Source organism: Marmota marmota, unplaced genomic scaffold (genome assembly GCF_001458135.2).
Source record: "Marmota marmota marmota unplaced genomic scaffold, marMar, whole genome shotgun sequence".
In the NCBI taxonomy this organism is placed as follows: Eukaryota; Metazoa; Chordata; class Mammalia; order Rodentia; family Sciuridae; genus Marmota; species Marmota marmota.
Window position 1 is genome coordinate 28,611,846 of NW_026000174.1, and position 23,534 is coordinate 28,635,379.

General features: G+C 36.8%; 1 protein-coding gene across 11 annotated transcripts in view; it reads right to left on the reverse strand.

The window, feature by feature from the left end:
• LOC107158126 (SRY-box transcription factor 6) overlaps nt 1-23,534 on the reverse strand; it is a 290,105-nt gene that overhangs the window by 29,675 nt on the left and 236,896 nt on the right. For all 11 annotated transcript variants that reach the window (XM_048788408.1, XM_048788410.1, XM_048788414.1 and 8 more), the window contains one exon: nt 15,303-15,411. In XM_048788408.1, coding sequence (XP_048644365.1) covers nt 15,303-15,411 — 109 coding nt within the window. The remainder of the gene's footprint in view (nt 1-15,302; nt 15,412-23,534) is intronic.

Here is a 23,534-nt window from a genome sequence, read left to right on the forward strand (position 1 = left end):
ACATCAAAATTAAAACATTCATCAAAATCTTTGTTAAGAAAATGAAATGTCAAAGAACAGGAAAAACTGTTCACAAAACACACAAGAATTTTCACCTAGAACATATAAAGAACTTCCACAAAAAGCAACAAAAGAATAAAAATCTAATTTTAAATGAACAGAAGAGCTTGAACAAATACTTTATAGAAAAAAAAAAAAGAGCCAGTGGGTACATGGAAAGGTATTCCATATCATTAATCATCAGGAAAATGAAAATTAAAACCACAATGAGATTTCATTCCACATGTACTAGAATGGCTTCAACGCTAAACGTTTGGCAAAGACAGTGAGTAACTGGAAATTTGATATATCAGTGGTGGAACTGTAAAATGGAATAATCATTTTCTAACAGTTTCTTCTAAGTAAAATATGACAACAATTTCTCTCCTAGAGTATTTACCCAAAACACAGGGAAATACAGAAATAGATTTATGGAATTAATCTATGCAGAAATAGACTTAAATAAGAATATCATTGTTTTATTAATAATACAAAGAATTGAAAATAATTTGAAAACAGAAAAATGGTGGTTCATGCATACAATGGGACACTATTTAAAGTAAAACTGTTTAAATTATTAGTTAATTAAAAAGCAAAATAAAATAAAATAAAACATAAAACCAATCAACCAACAAACATGCAAAATTGCTTTCTCTGAAAGGTTCTTTTCTCTGTAAACCTGAGAAGTATGTGGCATTTTCAGGCCATTGTGAACTAAAAAATGGATTCATTTACCAAAAAGAAGTATTAAGAAGAGGGGGGGAAGCTATAATTGATTGCTTATGGATTAAAAAAAAAGATTTTATATNATATATATATATATATATATATATATATATATATATTACTATCAGGTTGCTTGACAGAATTGTTGACAATCATACTATTTTAGACTACTTCAGTCTATCAATAGAATGTTGATTTTCTCCTGTGGGATTTGGAAAGAGTTACATGATATATTTTAGTCCCTTATTTGAGTTAATAGAGAAAATGATGATGACTACATTAGAAACAAAAATGTAGAATATGAAGAAATTTTAGAAGGGGATATAAGAAATTAGAAAAGAAGTAGAGTATTAAAATTACTTAAATTTGTTCACCATGTTTATCCCACCAAATCTATCTTAATATGATGGAAGTCTAATTCACTGTTTCAGCAATGGCTGACAGCTGTCTGTCCTGACTGTGGAAGCCCTTTGCTAAATTCTCTTTCCTGATTACTGCCAGAATGTTAACTTACTTTCAGTATAAGAAGGCTGCCTGCAATGCAAATTAGAGTGGGGGGAGGTGGGAGGGAGAGAGAGAAAGAGAGAGAGAGAGAGAGAGATTGAGAGATTTGGCCATCCTACTGGTTTACTTGGTGGGCAAAGAACATTCCTTGGCTGAGAAGGAGCCTTAATCATTAGGGAAGTGATGTGTTCATCACATCTGAGAAAAAGGGACTGCCAGGATTGAAGAGTATGGTTTGCTCTTTTTATCTTATAAAACATTAGATAGACAGGTTAGTAAAGAGTGACCTATGGGGGGGGGGAAACAAAAAAAGTGACCTATGATAGATAAAATGACCAATGTTTTAGAAAGGAACAAAAAAGGAATTACTGGTGATACTTTGACTAAAATGTGATTTCTTCAATTGTCCAATTCGGGGAAAGATCATAGGTAAATTTTCATTATCCTGTTTTCATCCAAATGTTCTTTTAAGTCTTTATTTACTTCAACTGTTGAACATGTGTATAACAAGAAAGTCACTGGATAAACTATAAAGATAGATTGTGACATATACTATACACATAAAGAAAAAATTTCATTGGACACTTTGGTAATAGACATTTATTTCACTAATCAGAATACCAAAGAAATTCTTCAAAGAGCCATTCATGATACATTAGGCCAGAGGTCAATTTCTAGGATAGGAACACCAGGTGTGCTAAATAGTTCATTCTATATAAGATAATATTTGCAAAGTGCTTTCACTAAATACATTATTTTGATCCCCTTTATAATCCTTTGAAGTGAGTAGGAAGGGAGATATCATTTGACCCACTTTACAGGTAAGGAAACCAAGGCTCAGAGCCATTATGAAATCTCCCCCTAAAGTAATGAGTTCCTGGTATACTAATAAGGGGCAGAGCCAGATCTGGAATTTGGATCTTTTCACTTTCATCCTTAGTGCACTTCCTCTACCCCAAAGCTACAATAGTGATTCAGTGCTGTGAAAGGACTGAAATTCAGAGTCCACTATTTCTTGTCTGGAACATAACTTTCCCTCTTTAAGGATGCCACTTCCCTGCACAGCTAAGCACATTAGAGGAGCCCATTACCAGTTATGAAGTTCATGCCACTATCTAATTGGTCTCTGAAATACTGCCCCACCAAAGATGCAATGGCATGTAAAGAAAGCAGTAAGGACTGAAATTATAGCAGGGATTAAAATGATGCTAAATTAATGCATTCCTTGGTCACAGGATTATGAGCAAGTGTTATTGTGGATAAGGCTTCCATTTTTTTCTATTAGAAACTCCATTCTCTTTAAAAGATCAACAAGAAGAACCAAAAGGGAATTCCCTAAGGTCAGCTCTGAGGAAACATAAACCTCTAATTCAATAACTCTGCTACTACTCTGAAAAAGGCTTTATTATTGCAACATCCATATGGAGCCAATTGGACATTAATGACTAATCAATCCCTCCGCTTTCTATTCTACTTAAAGTGTCACAAACCATGTTTAGATTAGCCCATTTCCTGCTTAGGATTGCTCAAGATGTCTTTTGTTCTTTCAGGACCAGCCTGATGGAGGCAGCTTAAACAAACACACTAGCGGAGTGGCGCAGGAGTTATAAAGTGCCATATGTGAATGAACAAAGGGGCTATACTGAAGCCTTTTGTGGTATTTGTTAATGTTTTTCATCTGAGCTTAAAAAGGCTTAATGACTTTGTGGTGAGCTGATGCATGTGGCTCGTGGCTTTGCAAAATGAAGGAAATTCTAACCAGTGATATGCCAGTCTGTGTTTTCAAGAGTCTCCTGCTTTAAGTTTCAGTGCCTGTGTTTACTTTTTTTTTCTTTTTAATTCTCAAGTTATATTTGCTTTACACAGATAGCTAAACACAGTCCTTTATCTTGTTTCAACTATAGAATCCTAGGGCAGCTGGGACAACTTATGTGCTTCTTTATTTTAATGACCTGAAAGTAGCACAGAGCATCAACTATTCTACTTGTTATCTATCTGCAGTATGTATGCACAGGAGGAGGGCTCACAAGCTGTTGAGCCCAGGCAAAAAGGCAGCATTTAAGCTTGAACCAGAGACCACTGGGGATGAAATAAGACAATAACAGGTTCTGACTTTCTAAGATTTCAGGAGAACCAGGCTCAGATTCAAGAAGATGCCCTTGGAGAATACAGAGGCTGGTGAAAAGCTGGTAGACTAAATAATTCATGTGGCTCTGCAGCTTCTGTCTTCATCCAACCCTAGCTCCTACCATTGACTCCACATGAAGAAGCACAAACCAAGGTGAAGCAAATCTCAGAGCTAGTTAACAAAGATACCACTAAACCCATTCTCCATTTCTACACTTACTGATTACCTTAGCCTTCACTGTCTGTGTTGGAGTATCATAAAATCTAACTTGCTGGCTGGTATTCTTCCAGTTTTGAATCCTTTAGCTTGCATTTAAATACCTCCTTCTAGTTTCAGCCACCACAAATGCAATTCTGACCAAGAGACTCCTATATTTAAATTCTTCAATAGCTGCCTAAATGCCCATGTGATCTGACCCCTAACTATTGTGCCTCCAGTAGCATCTCTGGTTGCTCTATTTCGTTTAACAACACTATACTACTTCTAGTTCTGTACACACTGTGATTTGATGCTAAGAGTCCAAGTTTTTTCTTTTCCTGGAACTGTCCATCTTGAACACTTTCGGATTATCTATCTATTCTTATGTAAGCCACAGATGTTTTTCATGGTTGCTAGGTTAGACCAAGAATTCTAGGCTCCCACAGTTGTACCCTATGCTTACATCTACCTTAATTTTTACCTGTTTATCCAAGTTACCAGTTTTATGGGTCCACATTATTCATTAGACAGCTTACCTCAAAAGAGTCATCCACAACTGCACCCCCAGAGTCCAGTACATAGGCTGGCATAAGGTAAATACTGAAATGCTTATTGGGACAGCAGAGAACAGCAGACATCTTCAACAGTGAGAATTTCAGAGACCCAGATGTCTGCACATTCCATTAGTTCCTGGGAATTTCTGAAATCAGATTTTATATGAAGTTTCACTTTATTTCTTATATTCTGTTAAGTGTCTTGCAAGGAGAGAGGAAAAATGTACCCATAGTTGTTTGAGACTCAGAGATCATTGGTTTTCATCTTACTTCCTTTACTGACTTGCCACCCTGCACAATTCTGAGAAACTAGTCTCCCCACTTCCAGAAAAACCTTGGTAGGATGGTAAGACAAGTCTGAGCTTTTTGGGAATAGTAAATCTGAAAACTATTCTAACGTTGCAGGGCATGTATAAATATATACAATTGATGCACATGCATTCAAATAAGCATACAAAGAGAACTTCCTTGAATAGCAGAAAATGGGTTAAAACATACTCATAGAATTAGAGAACTTGAACATGAGAGGGAGGTTAAAGATCCCTGGCCCACACTTCTCATTTCAGATGAAGAAAATATGAGGTTTAGGGAGATCAAACTCTTCCCAAGTCTCACATTAGTATATGGCAAAATTACACTGGCAACTTACATTTAACTATCCCCAAGACTGCACACTTACCATCAACACAAATTTCTAAAATTGTCAGCCAAATTCTTTCAATGAAATCCAGATTTATCTTCAAAACTCCTAGCAATTAATTTAACCAGCTTCTCCTCTTCGTTTCATTTGTTCCAGGGAATCTGTCTTTTATTAGAGTGGGAGATGCAGTTTATAGGTCCAGTAAAAGCTAATTTTTAAGTTATGGATATGGAAATAGTATTAGAAGGAGATGGCTCAGGATTTGGGGGCATTAAGTCCAATCATATAGGACACCAAAAGTTCTCCATCCTGTGGAATTGGTGAAAATATTGAAGGTGCCTAATATTTGTGTGGTTTGAAAGATTTTTTTTTAAATTCCACAAATTTCTATTTCTAATTAAACTCTAATGTTTTTTTAAATGAAACCCATAGAAAAGCTACTCCAACAAAGGGCAACCAGTTCAGGCAGCTCTACTTGGAGAAAAGCAGGAGGCAGTGTGGTTCAGTTGTTATGCACTCAGACACATCTGAATTTGAATTATAGATTTGATCTTTCTTAGATAAGTAACCTTGGGTAAATTATTTCTCTAAACTATAGTTTCTTCTCCTTATGAAAGAGTGTTAATAATTTTTACTTTGCAATACCATCCTGAAGAATAAATGGGAACACATGTAAATTTTTAACATAGTGACTAGAACCCAGTATTCACACACCAACAGCAGTCCCCTTTAATGGTAGCAGTAGTAATGGAATGACAACAGAAATAGGAGAATGTTTAGTACAGTACCAAGAGCATAGCAGGTGATTAGGTGATATTTGTCCCCTTCCTAGACTTTCCTCATATCTGGGTAATGTTTCTGACACTTCATGTTCTGTTTTAAAAACCCACAAGTTAGCTGTATGGTACAATTTATTCCTTAATAGAGCCTCTTTTCTGCCCCCAAAGCTAAAAATATATTTCACGAGGGTCTCTATGAAAAAGACTAAAATGTAATGAAAATGCATAAGGCCCAAACAAAAAAGACCATCTCACATCTCCTCAGTTCCTTGTGCAGGACCAATAACCAGATTTGTGTACTTAGCCAGAGCCAGAAGAAAGGAAGAGACCATTATCCTGTGAATTTACAGATCATCTTTTTTTAAATTTTTTTTTTAGCTGTAGTTGGACACAATATCTTTATTTTATTATTATGTGATGCTCAGGATCGAACCCAGGGCCCCGCATGTGCTAGGTAAGCACTCCACTGCTGAGCCACAACACCAGCCCTTACAGATCAGCTTTTTAAAAAAACTCACTGGAATGACAAAGGATTAAGATTATTGACTATGAAGCTCTAATAAATCGAGGGCAAGGAAGTTTCAGTACACTTTAAAGTTGTTTTCCTTTCCTCCCTACTAAGAGCTCTGCAATTGTGCAGCATTGGGTAGCTACTATCCTATTGTATTTTGTCCTTGTGAAGGACTGACTTTTCATCAGAATAGTGAGCTGGTCCTGAAGCAACATGAAGTGATTTCTCTGCCATGAAAATTATAAACACACACAGACACACACACACACACACGTCAGCTTTAATTTGTATTTTTAGAAAAAAATATATATATATGATGATTAAGCCCAGGGACACTTAACCACTGAGCTGCATCCCTAGCCCTTTTTACTTTTTATTTTGAGACAGGGTCTTGCTAAGTTGCTTAGGGCCTTGCTAAGTTGCAGAGGCTTTCTTTGAATTTGCAATCCTCCTGCCTCAGCCTCCTCAGCTACTGGGATTACATGCATGCATCACCATATTCAGCTAGTATAAATTTTCAATGTTTTAATATATTGCTTATGAAATTATGCTCTCTAGAGCTGAGATTTGGGATATTTTTAAAATTTATATATGACAGCAGAATGTATTTCAATTCTTATTACACATATACAATTTTTCATATCTCTGGTTGTATACAAAGTATATTCACACCAATTTGTGTCTTCATACATGTACTTTGGATAATAATGATCACCGCATTCCACCATCATTTCTAATGCCATGCCCCCTCCCTTCCCTTCCAACCCCTCTGCCCTATCTAGAGTTCATCTATTCCTCCCATGCTCCCTCTCCCTAGCCCAGCCTCCTTATATCAAAGAAAACATTCAGCATTTGGTTATTTGGGATTGGCTAAATTCACTTAGCATTATCTTCTCTGCTAGATGCCCTTCAATAGATGAATGAATAAAAAAATATGGCATATATACACAATGGAATATTACTCAGCAATAGAAGAGAATAAAATCATGGCATTTGCAGGTAAATGGATGGAGTTAGAGATTTGGGATATTAAGATTTAGTTCAGAGTTAACTTTTTATGGCCTATTCTTAAATGTAACAGTTTGCAGTATAATGCAAATGTCAATCTATCCTTATACAGTCTCTTTAATCTGATGCCATGACCTACCTCAGGGCACCATGTCTAAGGTGTAGGTACCCACTGAACAAAAAGAATTTTGAAAAAAAAGTCACTCCCAAGTGAGAGGCCCAGGTACTAGATTGATCTGCAAGGCATCAATCAGCCACAGCAGACAAAGTGGAAATTATTCTTATGTGTGTAATATATCCAGGAGTAAAGAAGTTACTTTTAATTTGATTTGAATGAAAATCCACCTAACACCTGCTCAGCTTTCTCAGGCTGTAACATGGAAAGACATCTAGCTGAGCATCCCCTCTGCAAAGAAGTTAAAAAGAGAGCAGAGGAATTTAGAAACTGATGGAGCTCCAAGACCAACCTAACTGCTGCTTTTCCGTTATTATTAACCTCTGGAATCTAGGTCAATCTTTAATCATTAAAGGTTAATGTCTATTTGGTGGCAAAGTTTAAATTCCTCAGCCTGGCATTCAAAGCCCTATGCAACATGGAACCCAGCTATCTTTAGAACATGTTCGATTCAGCAAATATTTATTGAATGCAAGTCTGTATGAGGCTTTGCACTGGGCTTGGTGGAGAACACAAAGATGAGAAATGTGATACCTCTCTCCTGGAGCTTCCTGTGTGCTTCATTTTCATTGTCTCTGTGTCTGTCTGGATTTTTCCCTCAGCTGAATGCTCTTCCCCTTCTTTTGGCTTATCTAATTCTAGGCTTATTTCCAGTCATACTTCTATCAGTGCCTTCTAGAATTGCTGCTGTCCACAAAGCACTGCAGCTTCTTCTTTCTTTTCTGTTTCTCTAATGATGTCCATGAACATGTTGCTTTGCTTCCTATGTATGCTAACATTATAATTCAAGCTATGTTACTAACTCTTGGAAAATAAAATGTAGTCTAATTTTTTACAATCTTTTTTTCCCACTCCGATAAAAGTATTGTGTATATAAAAAATAAACATCAAATTATATCTGGGTTGAACATGTGGGTAAAACTCAAGATTATGAGGCCTGAGTTTAGACAGATCCTGGTTGGAAAGACTTGGTTCCAGGCACTGGAGATTCCATTCACAGAGAACCACCTCTAAAAAGTTTAAAAATAAACAACAAATAATAGGTGAAAGCAGACTGGGATAGACAAGCAGAATAAAATGAGACAAGGAATCTAGAAGAAGAAAAAAGTCAAACATGAGAATATCTTGGTTAAAGAACAAAAGATAGGAAGCCAAACAGAAAATAAGGGAGGGCTGCATAGATATTGGCTATTTGGAACAAAATAGTTTTCAAAACTTAAAAAAAGGAAAGGGCCAAGTAGGCAAAAATCCAATCTTGACCTGAAGCAGAGAGAATTTAAAGAGCATTCAGAATTGGCCTAATATTCTTCAAATCCCACCAGCCTCAGGTTAGGCTGAATTCTACAGCCTGCATGTGGAAAGCCAAGTGGCTCTTGCTGCCAGGAGAGGATTCTGGGAAAGAGACCTAGGCAAAGTTCACATTCTAAGTGTCAGTCCAAACATGGTAGACAGACTTCTATCAACCAGGGTTTATTCTAATGTGTTGATTTATGTGAAACAGACATACATACTGCTGAGGAAGCAAAGACTAATTTTGTAGTCCCACTGGGAACATATGCTAGCTGTTCTTAAGAGTCTAATTTCCATGGTAGATGGTATTAATCTTTGTCACTCAGTGGCTGTAGGGTTGGGAATCACTTTTGTGTGATTCAGTAATGGCACAGGCAGGCATTTCTCCCTCAGGGCATAGATACTTCATTAGAAAAGTAGATCATTTTTAGATTACACTATGGTCATTGACACCTCCTTAGAAAATGCAATCCAATGAGAAACCAGCTACCGGGCAGGGCTGGGTTCCTCACTTAAAGGAGGCTGGGACTTTGATTGGGCTTTCACACTGAAATAACTATGAGAGCAGGTTGAGTTCCCTTTATGGAGTATTAGGGGATGGAGTTATTCAAGAATCTTGACATTTCACTCTCTTGCCCCATCAGGACTATCCATCACTTGGAGAGTTCAATGGAAATTGTTTTCTACCAACATTAAAAGTTATTTGGGAGCTTTTAAGACACAGCAAATATATTTCTTTAAGAGAAGTTTATTTGCTTGTTTAAGAGCGCTGCACTTTATATATAGTGCTGATATAAACTGGTGCACAAGATCCTCTAAAACTCTTTATATCCACAGTAAAATACATTTTTGTGATACTCATACAACAGAGTTAGTCCCGAGCCAAGGGCTTCGTGAACTCTGCTTATCTCCTAGCCACCTAGCCTGTGTGGCTGTTACTCATTTTCACCATGTCTTGGGCCTCCCTTACTACCCATTCTAGCCTCAATCTCAACCTGCTGGTTCTGCAGAGACTCCTTTGCCTATTTGCTTCTATGAGATGCCTAGAAATGCAATTTTAGACAGCCATGGAAGGCTGGATCCATATCCCTGTCACACAGCTCTGGCTAATGCTCCCTGTGATTTACTGGGGACTTTTCTTTTACTATGTATACTTCCTCAACTTTTATTCCTGATACATGCCCTAGTAGTTGCATATCTTCTTGGTCAAAGCGTGTCCTCTCTGGTATATTTCTACAATAACTGCATTTTTTTAGAAGACTACATGAGGTCCCTAATTGATACTTGCTAAATTCTAGTTGCCTTCAAGGTCAATGAGTTCAATTATATGAATTAGAGTTAAAAAAATATATCAACTAGGAAACACCTATATCAACTTCCTCACCCATACATGAGAAAATTGAGGAAAAGGAAATGCCTTGCCTAGGATGGAACAACTAGAATTCAAGTCTTCTAGTTCTTGAGCAAATATCTGAAGGAGCAAAGGATAGATGTTACAAGGAAATAAGAGACAAGTTTGACCATAAATTTGACCAACAAAGACCTAAGAGAAGTAGAAAAAGCATCTGTAGAAGAAATAGGGTTCCTGTCATTGGACTACTGGAGACATCTGAACAGAAGTGAAGTGACCACTTGTCAGGGATATGAGAAGGGATTTCTTAACTAGAATTGCAGATTTCATGACCTCTCTTCTTTATTCCAAATTGGAGAATCTAAGTGTTGCAATGTGAAGCACTATATTCTGGTGGGCTTGACTTAATGACCTTTACATTCCAAAGTACAAGCAGTTATAGAGTTTAAATCCCACCCAGATTAGGCTGCAGTTTGCCTCTGCTGCCTTGAATGAGTCATGAGTCATGGAATCAATCTTCCTTTTCCATCAGGAGTAAAAATCCAGGGAGGGGAAGAGAAATGAGAAAAGCTTCAAAGATTTTTTCTAAGAGTATGGATCAAAGGAGAAGCAGGATATTCAAGAAAGGACATGTGTATTACGAGTGGTGCATTTTGAAGGAAAAAGAGAAAACATTGCAGTCTCTGCTCTTTGTCCACAAACAGACAGCTTAAACCGACAATAATAAAACTACCCTGATATGGAACTTAGAAGCAATCAGAGATTCCCAGAAGAAGAGGGGAGGGGGAGAAGTGTAAGAAGTTTTCAGAAGGGTAATGCCCTCTTGGCTGGGATCTAATTTGCAAATTCAATGAAAATCTGTAAAAGACTTCTAAATAAACTTGAGAGCAACAGCCATAATCAGGAGCATCCATGTTGCACATATCCATTTCCATTTAAATCAATGTAAGATTTTAATATGTGGAGGACAGTATGTTGTATCCAATTCTAATTCAGGGTCCAAAGTCATCCAGAGATACAGAGCTCATCCCTAAATGATAGGCTTATATTTCACTACTCCTCACATCAAAATGAGGTACAGCCTTCCTCAGGCTGGGACACAATAAGTGAATATGAAAATTTAAGAAGATTTTAGAAGAATGTTTTCTTACCCAAACCATACTACAAAACCATATGAAACCCTAGATTTAAGAGAGAAACCCCTAGTAGAAGAGCTGTAGGGAGAGAAAAGACGGAAAGAATCTATTTTAAAAAGCTAAGTCACAACAACTGTTGCTGGGGAAGGGAAGGAAAGAAGGAGTGGAGAAGGTTCCATCTCTGAAAGATAATTGGGAAATACTACTAGAGAGGTGTTCTGATTAATAAACAGTAAAGCTCCAAGAACATGAAAACTCAAATTACCAAGTAGCACAAATATGTTCTCTAAGATATTGCTCTCTTATTTCTTTGAAAGAAACAAATGGAACCTATTGTGGATAGATCATCTTTTCATATAAGAACTACACCCAGTGTTTTTTGAAGACTCTAATAGCAATCATGGATTTGGAAGAGAACTTAGAGATAATCAAATCCAACATGACTCTTAAAGAGATAAAGAACTTAAGTCCTGAGGCATTAGTCATTTGTTTTCAGTCATTTAGCAAAGGGACTTTAATCCAAATCTCCCCTAAACCAGGCCAGAACCCTTTCTACTACACTGTGCAACCTTGAAATTGGGAGGGTCGGGATAAGAATTGCAGTCTTGCCCAAGCAGAACAAGGAAAGGGGAAATGCCACACAGAAAGTCAACAAAAAGTTCAACAGCTGTTCATCATTCTTAATACAAAGTGACTGACTCAACTAATCAAGTCCTGTCCTCTTTACATGTCCTATGTGGAAGCAAACAGATTGTGTATACTCAATACATATTAAGCCTTCAACCACTTCAAAGTATAACAAGACCTTAAACATGTTTCCTAAGTCTCCAGTACCAATGAGTTTGAGGCTTTATAAATATCATGGTGAACAAGAAATGCTGTCTTGTCACATTCAAGCCAAATAACAGCTGGACTTTAAAAATAAAATTTTGAAGGCATTTGCCTTTTATATTTTTAATTTCTGTTTTCCTTGCTTATGGTTTTGTCATTCGATTTTGATGAGTGGTTAATACACAGGCACAGCTGCCTCTTTTGGTGACCTTTTCTTCACTGACTCTATGCCCAGGGCTATGAAGAAGGTCTACAAATTGCTTACTAAGTGATATTGTCATTTTCATGACTGGGAAACATCTTCCTGGGAAGCCAGATCAAACAGGGCCTCATTTTCTGGACTGACTTAATTTAGTCACTTCAGAAGCTAGACAGGAGGGTGCTGGAGGAATGGAGTGAGGGCATAACCCCTTATGCTACTCCAAAGCTGGAGGGAGTTTGATTACTCAAGGATGAAGGAAGGGGACCTCCTGAGCTAGAGGGACAGAACTCACCTGCCACCTCAGCTTCCCTAAGGAGCTCTTACTCTGAGTTTTCTGTAGAGTGCAATGAAGTCCTACTCTTCTTGGTAATTTCTCTCAATGATAATAATGTTATATGTATGTACATATTTCTCTTTTAATTTTCTGTCTTCCCTCACTAGTCCATGAGATCCAAGAGGTCAGGGACATATCTATTTTGCTTCCCATGGTTTACCCAGGATCTACTTCAGGGACCTACACACTATAGGCACTCAGAAATGTTGGTTGGTTGCTTTGCGGGACCACAGACTTGTGAAGGAGCAAAATGTATTTTTCATTATTCTGATTCTTCAGTTCCTTATAAGTTTTCCGACTAAGGGAAAGAGGAAGGAGCAAAGTAGACAAAGTATTATGTGTACCTGTTATCTACTCTGACTTTAGTATGAACTGCAACTCCAGCAGGCTTTGCAATCAGCTCGCACTTGAACAGATGCCAGGAAACAGCCTGAAGTCAGCAGAAGGCTGCTCCCCCTCCCAGCAGTCCTCACAAAGGCACCGCACTTCTGTCCATATTAGAGCAGGTAACTTGACTCCATTCATGAACTCATAGTCCCCCAAAAGCACATGAGGTCTCAATGGCAACTCTGGGCAAGCTTCTGAAGGGAGGTTTTCACACGCTTCTTAAGCTCCTGGGCCACTACAGCCCTTCTACTGTTACACCTCAGCAGGCCCTGCTGCTGTGTGTGACGGAGTAACATGAGAGCTGCCTACAGCATGACCTGCTATATTTAGGGAGAGGAAATGGGCCATACTGAGGAAGGTCACAAGGAGTTTGTTCAGAAAAACGAAGCACTGGCATATTTATCAGTACACATAGTACACATAATGGCAGGCTGAAATTTGAGCCTGGCATCAGATCTCAGGTTTATCCTTACTAGCTATATGACTACATCAAGTTACTTAATTATTCTCAGCCTCAATGTTCTCATCTATAAAATGGAAAAAATAATAATGCCTTTTTTGTGGAGTGTACAAAAATTAAATGAGAAAGTGTGTATTTAAAAACATTCTCTGGCATGCGAGTGCTTGATAAATGTTTGCTTAAAAAAAGTAATTAGAAAAATCGGTTTGGATCTAGACAATCTGGGTGTTGAATGGAATTTCCACTGATATTTTTACAAAATATGTTTCTCTACAGTTCAGTTTTAATTTTTTTCTCTTATAATGGTTAATAACTCCATGATTATTAATTTGCCAAGCACAAAATATCAACTTGATTATCAACATTACAGAAAGGCAACTGACTATATTTTTAGCCAGTATACAACTAATTAGGAAACCAATTGAAAAAGGGTGAATGGTAGATTAAGTTCATTAAAGCAAGGGTAAGGTAGTAGAACTCTATAACTCCTAGCCTGTAGCTAGACTAAGTACTCCAAGGTGATAAAAATATTTATTTCATATATATGCACAAATATTTAAATGCTCCACAGTATGATCTTCCAACAAGATTAAAATGAGACAGGCGTGAAACACTTCTTTGAATACTTTCAGGCCAGCTACCATGTCTGTGATGCAGTCAGTTGGTTAACTATGCAAGTCCCATCATTTAGACTCCATGACTCCCTACACAGAGGAAGCTCAACCCTCACCTATAAAACACCTGCACTTCTGAAGGACCATGAAAACATCATGTACTCTTGAAACATACTCTTCAAGGAGGACAAGTATAGCTCTAGTTTTGAGTCCTTACCCCAATTCCTACTCATCTTCCTCTTCCTCTTTCTCTCCCTTCCTTTCTTTTCCTTTCTTTTTGTTCCCCACACCCTCCCTGCAGCACACACACTCCAATTAGAATTTATTTTAACACCTTGCCCTCAGGACTATCATCAAACATTAGCCTCTTCTACTGGTATGAAAAACCTGCCTTCTGGAAACTCTCTGAAGTGCTTCCTAATGTCTCTTAGTGCTTGTGCCAGGGATTTCTAAACTGCCTGGGAAGGCCTGGTTCAGATGCTGCTGTGAAATGTCTTCATGTATTTTCAAGGGATTAGGGTCCTGGAAGAAATCCTGCCAGTAAAAGGGACACTAGTAAGATTCTTCCCCTCAAGCTAAAAAAGGATTTTAGCAGGGACCCAAGATGGGTGAAGTATCGCGTTACTCTGAAGAGAACAAATTAATCTTCCTTGACTGGTGGGACAGATTCTGCCAAAGAAACAGCTAACGGGAAAACCAGTCCCAACTCTGTGATGACACAGTAAATAACCAGGCAACATTACTACCGAAGTGCTGACCTAACCTATAAATTGTACCCGGCCTCCAGGGAGCAATTTCTGCTGATGTGCTGCTTGTGCATTTAAGACAAACAAACAAAAAAGGAAGAAAGGCGGACAGGCATCGATGGTGCTGTAGGTAAACATTCTCAGAAGGTGGCTCTTTCCACCCATACTTTCAGCAGACTTCAGTGATGGTTAGTGCCTTCAGTGATGGTTAGTGAATGGTACAGGCTGGGCCATTCCTAAACAACTGAAAAGTCTGTGCCAAATTTGCTACAAACCAATGTTTAGTCCCCCCAAATGGTTTGACTGCACTAGGAATTACTTGATTTGGAATTAAGAGAAATACAACTCCTCCTTTGTTTCTTCTTTTTCTCCCCCACCCCCTTAACAAGAATGCACTGAGGTGGATGAAACACAGAAGGCTGTTGTTCATTAGAATGTAGAGGGTCTTTTTATTTTAAAATGGTAAAATGGCATCTGGGAGTACTTTGATTGCTATATATTCAGTAATATAGGATCTAGCAGCTTCTCAAAGTCCTCAACTATCATGTATACTGAAGACCAACATTTCTTCTCTTTGCCACAAATCTAGCTGGTGACTCCCAAGAAAGGCCATGAAAATCTTACATCCTCCTCAGACACCTTCAGAAACACACAGAGTCACAGAAAAGAGCTACAGAAAAGATACTCACCCTCTGCATCTTCTGGCCGAGTAAGGTCGATGACACCTGGGCCCAGCTTTCCATCTTCATTTGATTTTCCTGTTAACTGGGGCCCCAAATTCTCAAAGCGCGTTCTTTCCTAGAGGAAAGAATAATCAGAGGCTTATTCTAGCTTCCAAAGCAGCCACTTTTTTCCTTCCAGTTTCTATCTTTCGAAATAGGTAGAACTTGGATTTGCAAACATGGTTTCTGATCCATTTGAGTTCTGAAAAATCTTTTAGGAACCTTCTTGTAATGCCTGATGTGGCACTGAGAGCAGTGACAGCATCTAAACCATAATAGCTTTAAGGAAAGTAAACCTGAAATGGGAACCTGCCAGAGCTGCTCTGCACATCTCTTCTGTATTGGATTTGTTCCCGTAATCTAAAAGGAATGTAATCGAGACAGTTGAGATACGTGTTCAAAAACTTGAAAGAGCAGTTCCTATTAAAATACACTGCTACATTTAATGGGAGAGGAATTTTCCCACTTATAGATCATACTTTGCATTGGTGTTCCTGGGGAAATACAAATTAGAATTTTATGCACTAGATTTCAAAAATCAATCTCTCAAAGCAGGTAGACTAGATGATGGCATTGAGACTATTGTTTTGCCTATGAGTTTCACCTGTGACTTCCTGGGAACTGAAAAGATGTCACACCCAGCCAGTCAGGAAGCCAGGTAAGTTAAATACCCTGCCCCTTTAGGCCAGAGGAGCTTTGCATGTTCACCCGTTTTCTAGGATCAAGAGTCTGACAAAGCATCACAGCGAACAGAACTCTACAGCTCTCTGGATCAGTGGCAGAGGGCTCATTGACCATCATTAATATGGTGTTCTTGTCTGCAGAAACCCAGCACGTGTCCCCCCTCTCGCCTCCTTTCTACTCTCCAGACTCAAACTTGGCTTTGTGTTATGCTTATGAATGAATGAAACCTTGTTGTTCATTACTATGAAACAATATTAAATGTCATGTCAGCTTGAATTTACAGACATGAAATAGCAGCTTCCAGCTCCGGGAATGGTTTCTGCATGTTATACTTAATGCATTATGCAGCAGTAGAGTGCTGATTGCTGTTCAGTCTATTGTTCAATGACCTAGTTCTGTACTGAGCATGTTCGGCATTAGATGGAAACACTCTGAGTGTTCTCTTCTCTAAGATGTTTAGAAACTTGGAAATATTCTTAAAGAGCAAACATACAATTACTTGATAGAGGCTGTGCCTCATTTGTACAGTCTCACTACATTTGTGCTTTCTAATATGATTATTTTTGAATATCATTATATTTCTATAATTAATTCCCATCAGTCAAATTGTGCAGGAAGTCTTCCAGTTCCCCTTCATCATGGAATTTGTTGAAATCCGTGTTGGAGGAAAACACAGCATAAACCTTGCCTTAATCTAGCACCATTTCCATGAAAGATTTGCAACAAAAATTATAATCATGAATTTGTTGAACTGAGTAATGGTAACTTGTTTTAATAGCAGTATGTGGGGAAACCTCTGAAAATAGGACACTTTTTAAAAAAGACAGAAGGAAAATAAAAACCAAATCAAGTACAGTTCCCTAATATCTTCTTATGTGAAAACACTGTTGCCCAAGAACAAATTAACCCAGATGCAGGACACAACAGAAAGCAACCACAAGCCATGTGGGAGTTTCACACATTGTCAGGGGAAGGACAGCTGCTTTTAATCAGCCAATTCCTATTTTTGAGTAGCACTTCCAGTTGTCATGATGTAAAGAAAAAGAATTAAAGTGAAGATGAGTAGTATCAGGGAAAGCAAAATATTCAACCTTTGTTTTATCACATTGTTTCGCATTTGAGATATTTGCATGTGAATGCTTTCCCTATGTTAAATGCAAAAGGAGTTTTGATGTGACACCTGCAATCTTCTTGGAAGAACAACCTTTAACTGTATTTTTATGGGGGGAAAAACAACTTTCTCTGAAAATCAACAGACCGTGCTACCTATCAATATGCATATTTCAAGTATATTTCTAGTCATTCATTCTCTTTGATTTTACCAGAAAATATTCTCAGTAAAAAAAATAAAATAAATAAAGTTCCTGAAAGAATATCAATATTTTGACAAGGAAGGAGAAGAGGGAAAATTACATGCCATGGTTTGTAAAATCCTAAGACAACAAAGCTTACATGATGATAATATCTTTTCTTTTATAAAAATGAAGTGCACTCACAATTCAGTAGTATCAGCTTGTTTTTAATCATAACAAAAAACATTCAGAACATTCAACAACACATTCACAGTGTCTTTGAAGTCATACATTTTTCTGACTTCATTGAAAAAAATTCTTTTGCAAAGATACTTTCCCTATAAAATATCAATATTTTGACAGCATAGAAGACAAAGAAGAATATTCCATGAAAAACTCGTTAAATAGGCAGAAAATAAATCAATGATAAAAATTGTTTGGGGCACTGGGTTGCATTTTAAATTTGATAATATTAAGCACTGTGTTTGAGATTAAAGCAGGACTCTGCAAAGCCATGCCCTTTCATATAAATTCCCACCTCGTCTCCCAGAAGATTTTCTTCTTTTCTTCAAAGAATAGCTCAGAATATTTATTTTCCAGCCACATAACCATAAGATAAGAGGGCCTGATGTCTACAAGTTAGGTCTGGGCAGCTGAGCTACACAAAATTTTACCAATGAGGTTGAACACGAGCCTAGTAAATACAGGATGTGAACATGAACAGAGAGATACTTTAGTTCCAAGAAGTTTAAACTTCTGACCATTACATGCCAATGGGTACGCCCCTACATGGAACAAATATAGACAGTGGGTGGCAAGTTCTTAAGTCCAAATTTCTGCCACACACTTGAACCAGACCTCACAAGGTACATAGCTCCCAAGTAGGATATTTTGGAAACATAAGAAAAATACCTCAATGCTAATTTAATCCTGATACCCCACTTCCCCATCTTTATGTTGACAGTGAAATGTACATTTTACATGCAGCAATGTGATAAGACACTTACTTATGCATTGTCAGTCACAAACATGCAGTCAACATAAAAGTTATTGAAAAAATTAAAGTCAGCTCTGCTGTGTTGTTGGACTGTTGGCTCTCTAAGTGCTTTGAAATTATGATGTATGAGGTAGATGTTGCATATTAAATAAAGATATTTAAATGATAAAGCCCCCTTTAGTGAGAGCTGATGAATGTTAAATGTTACAAGCCACAAGATGGTAGCATCCATCATCTTCACATATTATCAGAGTCAATGACGGGGCAGCTTCACTGATGACAGATAGACTGCTGCATTATTATCCCTTATTTCCAGAGTCACTGAACAAACCATTCAACTCCTCAGGCATTATTTTTAACTTTGCATTAAATTAGCAACTTTTCCCTCCCTACCATGGCGAGATTGATCAATTACGTCTTTGCATCAGTGGAGAGAGAGAATGGATTTGGGGTAACTAAAAGACCTGAGGTTTGTTTTCATCTAGGGAGAAAAAAAATCTACTTCCTCTTACTTGCAACAAATGTAAAATTGTGATCCAGGGAAAGAACAGCAATGAAACAGTAAGCACACAATAATGGCTTTTCTTTGCACTTAGATAAAAGCTGAATTTTTGATGTGCACAGTATATTTTAATAAAATTTTATATACTATGTTTTATACACTTATTGGCTATTCCATAATAATGTGTGTGCTAACAGTAAAATTGCTCTTAAATTTATGTGTGTTATTTATATGTTCCCACGTAACAATGCTTTTTGTTGTAAAAAATATTCTGTTTATTAATGTAACTTTACAACCACTGCATCCAAGATCCGTGGTAAATTAATGACATTTTTATTATTTTATAGTGTCATTAAATTTTTACTGATCACTCCATCAAACAGAGGCAGTAAAGGCCATAATGTAAACTGGGACACTTAGATCAGGCAGCAGGAAGACATTCCATATAGTCTGAAGAAAACTGCTAGCAATAAATGATATTTATACCATCTTTAAGCATGTGAGAATACTTGGATAAGTTTGGCAAAACTGTTTCAGTAGTAGAGTGGATTGTGTACTTAAATAACAGTTTGCTTGCCAGCGAGACAAGTCTTTTTCAAACCATATGCAAGATGACTGATTGCGGCCATCGCCTAAAAAACAACACACCAACATAATAATGTGCTGGGCACCTTTACTCTGGATTTACCAAAACTGACCAGCCTACACCCTGCCACAAATTCTGTAAACAGTTTTATATAATTTGAAAGGGGAAAATGGCACATGCTGAGAGAAGCTTTTTTTTGTTGCTTTGCAAATATATTTCATTTAAGTACACATATCTAGACAATGATGGGATATATTTTATGCCAATGGCCCAAATGAGAAGCACTGTACCAACCAATCTTTATTCAAAAGCTTATTTCTAAGGAATTTCTGAATATGGGGTCATTCATAGCAGCCACACAACAAATGATTAGGGGGTCATTACCTATATTGTTGTTAAAATTAGTAAAAAATAATCATCTTGTATTATTTTCATATGTAAAATACATTATAATTAGGATGCTCTCTACATTGCCTCTCTTAAATAAACTTAAATGTATGTTATTAACTAATTGCCAGATATTCTATTTATACAGATAGAAGACAGTAAAAACAAAATTCTATACTCATATAATCATGGATTTAGTAGTACCTATCTTCTAACATGGAGAATTTAGTATGATTCTTTTTAAGTAAACAATATTTTATTGTTACATACCTAAATACACATTTAAATATTAAAGACTTTCCCAAAACTTTCAAATTTGTAATAAGGAATTTTGTAGGAAAGATTAATACTGAAATCCCATCACGTTTTTTGTGTACTCCTGAAGCAGAATTTTTGAGAAATAAAAAATACGTGTATCATGAATAGAAATTCTGTAAGGCCACCACAGATAGTGTTTTCAGATAGTGTCTATCCTCAAAGTTTCAACTCTATCTAAGTTATTGAGTGCTTGCTGAATGAAGTCTTATTATTTTCATACCAGCTCCAAACTTCAATCTTTCTGGACATCTGATTTCTACTTGTATATTTTAGTGGATCTCTGACCCAAGAAAATGCTTTCCTAAATTAAAAGGAAAGACTTCCCTGCAAAAGCAGCATTCCCCTTACCCAGTTTCCTTCCTGTCCTGTGTTTATGTCAACGCCAACTGGCCAGCACAATTGCCTCACTACTTTCCTTGTCCTTCTCTGTCTAGTCAATCATCCAGGGTTGCTGATTTTCCTTCTACAGAGCTCTTGCTGTGGTCCCTCCCCTTGATGCCTTTCTGCCATCTCTAACTACCTGAGCAGATGCCTTCCAGTCCACATACCAAACTCATGGCTGCATTTTCCTCTAATCTGCCTGCACTGTCCTCCCCAGTTGATCTCCTCACACACCTTCCTTATACTCCTCTACTTCATGTCTCTAATTCAGAACTTTTCAGAGCTTCTTATTTGCTACTACATTTCAGCCACCCCCCAGCTTTTAAGATACTATGTTAACAAATTAGAGATTAATTTAAGATACTATGTTAACAAATTGGCTCATGTACACTGCCAAGTCTACCCCAGCAATACCAAAAGATTTTACAAGCCAGGGACTATATCTTAGACCATATCTATATCTATATCTATCTATCTATCTATATCTATATCTATCTATATCTATATATATATATATATATATATATATATATATATATATATATATATATATATATATATATATCTTACACAGTGTTTAGTATTAGTGTCAATAAATACTTGCAAGTTTATATAAGGCCACATAATTTATTTATCTACAAAAATCAAAAATACACTGTATAAGAGAGATCCCAAAAGGATCAAAAACTACTAATTTTGTAATTTTTAATGGTTATAAAAGACATGTTTAGACTCAACACTCCACACTGTATTGGTCATATATCTAAGCAATAATAATCAGAAAAAGGAAATCTAGAGAAACACCTTAAATATTTTATAAGAGAGAGAAATAACTTTAAAAGACTGCAATAGAAAAATGCATTTGATTATATGACTTAATGTGAATCCTAACTTGGAATTTCTGCAGGTAAATACTTGCATCTTTGCTTAAGTCTTTGAGAAACACTAGTTAAAGAGACATCACCTACCATAAAGCATGGTAGATTAATACTGAATTTAATACTGTTTATAAAACAGTATGCATTTCCAAATAAAAAGTTTTGTTTGGTTTGGTTTGTATTGTTTTGAAAGCAGGACAATGACACATGATTTGACCAATACTCTGTCTTTTACTCTGAATGACATGCTCTAATTCCTTGCTCTGGACATATTTTGCCATGATGTGATTCTCATGAGATGTTATTTAACCACATGTTTGGTTTCCTTTTTATTGCCTCAACAAACTGTCACTTTATCATTCTTTATTTTATATTCTTTATTTTACACTTAATAATTTAATGAACGATCAAAAACTGTAGGCTTTATGTTGGAAAGCAACCACATCTGCTTTTTAAAAGGTGATTCTTTTTGGAGGAAGGTATTTTAGAGGCATTGGAATTTACTTTCATAGTGACATTTTGATGGTTTCAGAGTCAGTAATCATGATAATAAAGACTCTGGCTGGGAGAAATGAAGTTCATTATTGAATCTCATTGTTAAATAACATTTTGTCAGCCCAAACTATTAATTTGTCTGGCTCTTAATACATCCTTAACACTAAAATTGTGCTAGGACTCATGATGTAGCTAAGGGCTGAATTTTCCAACAGTGTTTTGCCCACAGAGCACAAATGCACCTTTCAACTAGTGGTTGGCTAGGGTGCCACTTACAGATCAGCTGCCGATACAAAGGTCTTTCCAACGAGTATTTTTACCTCACACCAATGCTTCAAGGAAAATACTACTCTTCTTGCTATTAATTTTATAAGGAAAAAATGTGAGGCTCAAAAAAGTTTCTATATTTTTATTTAAGTCATTTAAACAAAATTTGGGTAGGTATTTGTGCTGAGGTGAATTGAGAATCATAACCCTACAACTTACTTACCATGTGATCTCTCTGAGCCCATTCCCTCATTCATAAAATGGGATAGAAAATGCTCATGCTACAGGGTTGTTAATGATTAAATGAGAGATTGCATGTGTGAGTGCCTTGCAAAAAATAAAGCAATTCCTAAAATATCCACTTCTGCTAAATATACTATTTAGTATTTACTAAATGTTTCAAAGCTAAACACTAATGAAGATAGTGTCCTGATCCAAAGGCCAATATCCATTTTCCTGCCAAAATGGAACTATATAATCAAAGATGCATCCCTTTAGTCTTGGCTGCTAAGGATCTCACAACTAAATTCAGATCTCAACCCTACTAACCATGTAGTAGCTGGATCTTGTTATTGTCTACTTTTTAGTTCTCAAAAGTTCCCCACCCATGGTAAGAAACAAGCTTGTACGGATAGCTTGTATGACCTTTGATGATCTGGTTCCTGCTCCTCTTTTACCAGCTTCATGTTTTACTCATTCCAGTTTATATTCCCTATTCTGATAAAATGGAACTTCTTGAAGTTTCCTGAATGTGATATTCCACAGCTCTGTGTAATTCCATTTACAATTCTTTCCTCCTAGAATGCTTTGCCCTTTCTGATTCATCACAACTAGTCCTTTTTAAGCTCCATTAAAGCATTTTTTTCTCAACAAAATCCTTTGTTGACTTCCTTTCACCAGTCCCAGGTAGGACCTCTCACTCCCTTCTTTTGTCCCAGCATCATATTACACTTATTAAAAAGTATATTACAATTATTTATTTATATTTCTGTTTATATGGCTCCTTGATTTGTTCTGAAATGGCAATGTCCATATCTTATTATCTTCACATCATAAGTGCCTCTCATGAGGTATTAATTTAGGCAGTCTAGAAAATAAATCCTGATAATCCTGGTAAAATTATTTCCCTCCCTTCTTTTCATTTTACTTTTAGATACAATGAAGTTAATTTTCAGATCTTTATAAAAAGCAGTGAAATATGATTGAAAGATAGATAAATATAAAGAAGTTATGCAAGTAAATGAAACAATAAAATAATCTCCTGGTCAAGGATGGTGTAGTAGAGAGACAGGAAATCTACCTTATTTTTATTATATGAAAGTAATTATTTGTAAGTGCTTTGCCTTTCCCTAAGACTTTTTCCCTAGAATTTCAACTGCCCGCCCCCCATTTTCCCTTGAACATCTCTTGTA